Source organism: Carcharodon carcharias, chromosome 1 (assembly GCF_017639515.1).
Source record: "Carcharodon carcharias isolate sCarCar2 chromosome 1, sCarCar2.pri, whole genome shotgun sequence".
Taxonomy (NCBI): domain Eukaryota; kingdom Metazoa; phylum Chordata; class Chondrichthyes; order Lamniformes; family Lamnidae; genus Carcharodon; species Carcharodon carcharias.
In genome coordinates this window covers 30,989,545-30,995,544 of record NC_054467.1, presented here as the reverse complement: position 1 = coordinate 30,995,544, position 6,000 = coordinate 30,989,545, and the positions used below count along the sequence as shown (strand labels likewise).

The following is a 6,000-nucleotide window of genomic DNA, read 5'->3' as shown; positions in this document are numbered from 1 at the left end:
TATTGTGAGACACTTTAGCAAATGCTGTTTGAAAATCCACATACACTACATCTCCTGTATATTGGCCATTTTTTTAGAAAAACTGTTATGGATGCATTGCCTAACAAATTTGTGCTGATTGTCCTTGATTATCCCATTCATTTCTAAGAGTTTACTCATTTGATCTTGAAATATGAATTTGAAGAGTTTGCCCAAAGATGATAATTTAACAGGTCTATACTTATCCAGGGTGTCCTCCTTTACATTTTTGAACAAGGACATTGCATTGGGTATTCTCCAGTTCCACCACACAATTTGCATATTTAAAGAGATTGAAAAGCTGTGGTCTGGTCCTCACTGACTTGTGTCAAAATGCATGCCATCCAGGTTCAGTGTCTTGTTTACCTTGAGTTCTGCTCATTTCATTTTTCAGAACCAATTCCTTTTCTACGTGTAAGTCTATCTATTGTATTTATCAGATCTGTTTGTTTATCAGATCTGTTTATTTCTCCTAATCACATGTATTCTTGACTCGGTCTCGTGTTTTAGTACCAATCCTGTTGAATTTGTTTTAATCCTAATCCAGCCAAACTGGTGGCCCAGTTTTATCCTCTGCTTCTGGTGAGCTGTTCAGCTCGATGTTCAGTCCTAATCTTGTAGCTGGGATTCATATCCCCAAGTTTTTGATGTGCTTATCCTGAGTCTTCCAATGAACCAAATCTCATAGTCTTGTTCTTCAGTGTATTGAGGATTTTTTTGGTCCATATTTTTGGGGATTACAGCTCTGGAGTTCTCCTGCAATGTGCAGCACTTTCACCTGTTGTCATGGATTATTAGTATACACAATCCCATGACTTTGCTCTGTTTTGCTGAATTATTTTGGCAGTCCCAAACTTGCAGCCAAGCTCTGACCTGTATTTTGTTGAATTCCCTCCATATTTTACAGTCCAGTATCATTTGTTGTACTTAGTTTCTTCTCTGCCCTCCCAATTGTTGTATTAGTCCTGATCCTGTGTCAGCACTCTTGCTCTTCTTTTGTTATACTACTTCTGTGTCCACAGTTTGTTTTGGTTATCCCATCTTACCTCTATTCTTGTGATAGTCCTGATATAGGCTAAAGTCTGTTCCAGGTTTTCACTTTGCCAACTATTCTTACATTGCAATAACAACAACAACTTGCATTTATATGCCTTCCCAGTATCAAAACGGCCCAAGGCTTTTGACAGAAATGTTATCAAACAAAATTTGACTGAACCATATAAGGAGCCACTAGGACGGGTGACTAAAAGCTGGGTCAAAGAAATAGTCTTTAAGGAGTATCTTAAAGGAGGAGAGAGAGATGGAGAAGTTTAGGGAATAAATTCCTGAATTTAGGGTCCGCATAGCTAAGGCACGGCTGCAAATGCAATGCGGTGAAAATCAGGGATGTGCAAGAAGCCAGAATTGGATGAGCACAGAAATCTTGGAAGGTTGTAGGGCTGGAGGAGGTTACAGATATAGGGATAGGCAAGGCAATTGAAGGATTTTGAAAACAAGGACGGGAATTCTTAAATTGCTGTTATTAGAGCAGGAGCCACAGCCCAACATGGAGCGTAATGGATGAACAGGACTTGTATGAGTTAGGATATGGGCAGCAGAGCTTTAGAAAAGCTCAAGTTTATGGGTAGTCCTGATTGTATGTCTGTGTTGGGACAAAGATTTTCTCTTTGCCACCCTCTGCATGATTGTTGCAATAGTCCTGATTCTGCATTTGTATTATATTCTAGGATATGGTCTCCTCTCTGTGACTTCACTTCCCCATATTTTGTATTCTGCAGCCCCCTCTGTCCCTCTGTTATGGCAATGTTGATTCTGTCTAAATTCTGTTCCAGAGTTTTGTCTTGCTCTTCTGTTCAATACTTTACTCTGTTCCAGATTTTCATTTTGCCCAATAGAGTTGTAATAGTTCTGATTCTCTTTCTGATCTGTCTTTCATTTTCTTGAAGTCCTGGGGTTTACCCCTGTCCCTCAATGGGTGCATTAGCCTTGATTCTGTATCTTTACTCTGTGCTTGGGTTTCTTTTTGCCCCTGTAATTCATTACTTCTGGTCTTGTTTCTTTACTCTATCCCAGAGTCTCTGTCCTGCTTTTCTTTGTATTGGTCCAGATTTTGTTCATTCAATGTGTCCTGGGCCCAGCCTCTGCTCCTCTATTGTTTTGTTGCCTCTGATCCTATTTCCATTATGTCCTAGAATTTCTCTCTACCCCTTGGTTGATGCATTTGTAGCACTTTTTATAATGCACACTTTCCCTCTCTTTCTCTCTGCCCCTCTTTTGTTGCATTAACCCCAATTCCTCTCCTGTACTCTGCATCTGACTCTTTACTAATCTGTCATTCGAGATTCTATTTCCAAAATATCCCAGGGATTTTGGGGGGGGTGGGGGGGGGGGGTTGGGTGTTGGTGTCTGTCTACCCCCTCAGTCCCGATTCCATATCTGAACTCCATTCCTGCGTTTCACTTTGCTCCTGTATTAGCATACGAGTCCTGATTTCTACATCTGGATTCTGCCCCGGAGTTTCCGCCTGTCTACCCCCCCCCCCCCCCCTCCGGTGATGGTACCGGTTCCTGATGCTGCGTCCCACGCTCCGTCCCTGGATTTCCTCAGCGCCCTGGTTTGAGTCTGTGACTCTGTGTCCTCTCGTCTGTGATTCTGATTGCTTCGGCTCTACCCCGGGGTTTCTGACTGCCCTCCCGGTTGGGCGCATGAAGTCCTGATTTTATACCATTTTTTTTAAAAAAAAAATTCTGTCCCGGGTTTTATTTCAAAAGGATTCCTGTTCCTACCCACCACCCCCCCCCCCCCCCGGTACCAAACCACTAACAATCTTAGAGACAGTTGCGTTAGTCCTGATCCGAAGCTGAGCTGAGCTCTGTGGCGTGTGTTGCTGGCTGCCCCCTGGGTCTGTTCACGGCCTCTGGCTGATGTTTACTGTGTGATTGTCCCAGATCAATCCGCTGGCATGGTGGAGGTGATAGTGGTGGCTGTGGTGGTGGTGGTGGTGGCAGTAGCAAGCAGCTGCTCGCCGTTCCTTCCGAGTTTCGCGCGATCCCATTGAGGAGCTTCTCTCCCATGCAAAACGCCAGCGTTTTTTTTTGAACCATGAATGCCGCGGGACGCCAGCAAACGCAGATCCGCTTCTTCGGACACACCGGGCAAATGTAAACAGCTGAAAAAAAAACTTTTTCATTCCCCCCCCCCCCACCTCTCTCTCTCTCTCTCCCTCTCCCTACCTCCTTACCCCATCACCAACAAAACAACAACAACAACAAAAAGAGAGAAAAGAAAGCCTTTGCACGATTGTATGATGATTGCTAATATCCGGATCTTTTTCGTGGAGTTGATGAAAAAAACAGTGGAATACACACCAGGATCGCTTATAATGCAGCGATCAGTACTGTGGTGAACTCGGGAGAAGACGCTGGGGTTGCAATGAGTTAGTTATCACCACCTTTTTTTTTAAAAGAAAAAAAAAATTGTTTTGTTGATTGTTGCTTTATTTAATTCTGAAGGCAAAGCAGCAAAAGAGAAAAAAAAACAAGACCGTCGCTTGTGGTGTCCTGTGCAGTTGTGTGTTTAGATTTTTCTTTTAAATTGCCGGCTACATTTGATGCACGCAAACACCTTTTGAGGAGCGTGAGGAAAAGTTCTCCTGAATATAATTGTTCGGCAAAAAAAAAAGCTTTTGAGGTGGGAGGGGTGGGGGGGGGGGAAGGATGGGGGATTTTGTAGCCCCCGCGGCTGCGAACGGCAACAGCCCCGGGATGGGAGCGGCGGCCGGCGGCCAGGGCAGCAGCGGCATTCCCAAGCACAGCACGGTGGTCCAGAGGCTCCGGCAGAGGATCGAGGGCTTCAGGAGGCACCACAACAACTGCGAGGTGAGGCGCCAGCAAGCCCAGGCTCAACAGATTGAGCTGGACCGCCAGGAGACCTTGACGCTCCACCAGAGGTGCCTGGAGCTCAAGGCGAAGAAGACGGGCAAGCATAAGCAGGACGGCGCTTTCCGGAGCAAACACTGCGACCCGGAGCCTCCTTCCTCGGCTCCGGCCGCTGTGCTGGCGGCTCCGGATCAGAGGAGCAACACTCTGATCGCGGTAAGGCGAAACTTTCCCCCCTCTCCCCTCCTCCTCATCTTCCTCCTGCAGTCTGCACTGCTCTCCGCGTTTAAAGGTCCTCAGAGGCTGGTGCCTCCGCTGTCATTGGCCATTTGGTGGGCAGGGGGTGTTGTACAGTTTTTTAAAAAAGAGAGGGGGGGGGGGTGCAGCACACTTATTATCTGTAGCTTTATGATGAGAAACTTGTCTTTTTTAAACCGCAGAGTTGAACTAACCGCAGGAGTTTCAGGCAAACTTGAATTGGTGTCCTGCAAACACGAAGTCATAAAACTCTTATAAACATTTACCATGAGATGCAGTCCAAATAATCCTATGTGGTGACGTTTGATTGTGGGGCCACTGGACAATTTTTTTTTAAAAGGGATTTTGTAAATCTAAGTCGGCCAACTACACACTTGGTTTTCCTAGCAACGTGTGAGCGTTTCACTTTTCTGAATTCGTATTAATTATCTCCTACACCAACATTGCCATCAGTGGAGTTTGTCCCTCTGACGAGAGAGCACGCATCCTTCAGGCAGGGTTTTCGAAAACCTGAATGCAGCTACTTTTGGAACGGTAAAGTGCAAAACTTTTACCCCCCCCCCCCCCCTGCCCCCGGCAGCTTTATTTTTGTTTTTAAAAGAAGCAGCTCCTTGCTGTTCCTCCAGTGCAGCAATCGAACCTAGATGTTTTGATCTCTTCAGTCTACTCTCGTTTCCTGCCCCAGTAAAGGGGGTGTTGCTCTGCGGCTTGTATTTAAAGAGGTGGGTGGGACTTGGCTGATCGAAGGAGGGAGGGGGAAGGAAACAGCTGAAAGTCCCCATCCTTGAGAAAGAGAGCGTTCAGATGGACAGCTCAAGTCTCCACAGCACAACTAGAGTTCAGTGTTAGCTGAACATTAGCGAGCATTGTTAATATTTACTTACTTATTCAGCTTTGGCTAGACTGTTTCAACAGCCTGTATGTGCGTGTTTTTTTATATATAATATATATGTGTGTGTGTGTGTGTGTGTTGTATGCACATACAAACTGTTGTATATACAGCATCTTAATATAACATCAGGTGTAAAGAAGACAGACACTGAGTCAAGGAAGGAAAGCTTAGGAGGAATAGCCAGGAGCTGGTCAAAGAGGAATTGAGCTAGGTGGAGAATTGGAGGGTTTTAGGGCAGGAACTTCAGAAATTGGGATCTAGGCATCTGAATAGCACAGGAAAAGGAATGGGATTGCACAAGAGTTTGCAGTGAGAGGAATTGAGTTTTTTTGTAGGGAAGGGCGGCTGGGTATAGGTTGGAGGAGGTTACAGAATTTGAGAGGGGATAGGCCATAATGGGATTTAAATGTAAAATTGAGAATTTTAAGCTTGAGGAATTAGGGCATGTCTGCGGATGTATGGTAGTGAGGACAGGGATTGATTGGTAAGTGAGCTTTGATGTTGGTTAAGATGCGGGCAGCAGAGTTTTGGATGAGCTGAAGTTGGTGGAGAATGGGAGTCCAGCCAGGGAGCATTGGAATAGTTGAGTTTGGAAATGACAAAAAAGAAAGAACCTTTCATATCTTTAAAATGTCACAAGTGATTCATAACCAAAATATAGTTTTGAAATGTACTCAGTGTTTTCTAGGCAAATGTGTCAGTTAATTTGTGTGCAGTGAGGTCCTACAAACAGCAAAGTGATAATCTGCTTTGCTGGGTGATTGAAAGATAAATGTTAGCCAGGACACCAGGAGATTTCCTTTGCTCTTCGTCAAATACTGCTATGGATTTTTTTTCTTACATCTGTTTAAACATGAAGTCAACACCTTATTCAAAGGATGGCACCTGTGGCAGTGCAGCACTCCATCAGTACTGCACTGTATTGTACGCTGCATTGTATTTGCCAGTCTATGT

The 6,000-nt window shown here is 44.9% G+C and overlaps 1 protein-coding gene across 1 annotated transcript in view; it reads left to right on the top strand.

Moving 5' to 3' along the window:
- Positions 1–3,734: 3,734 nt before the first annotated feature.
- maml3 (mastermind-like transcriptional coactivator 3) overlaps positions 3,735–6,000 on the top strand; it is a 454,633-nt gene continuing 452,367 nt past the window's right edge. The window contains exon 1 of the mRNA XM_041175296.1: positions 3,735–4,112. Coding sequence (XP_041031230.1) covers positions 3,735–4,112 — 378 coding nt within the window. The remainder of the gene's footprint in view (positions 4,113–6,000) is intronic.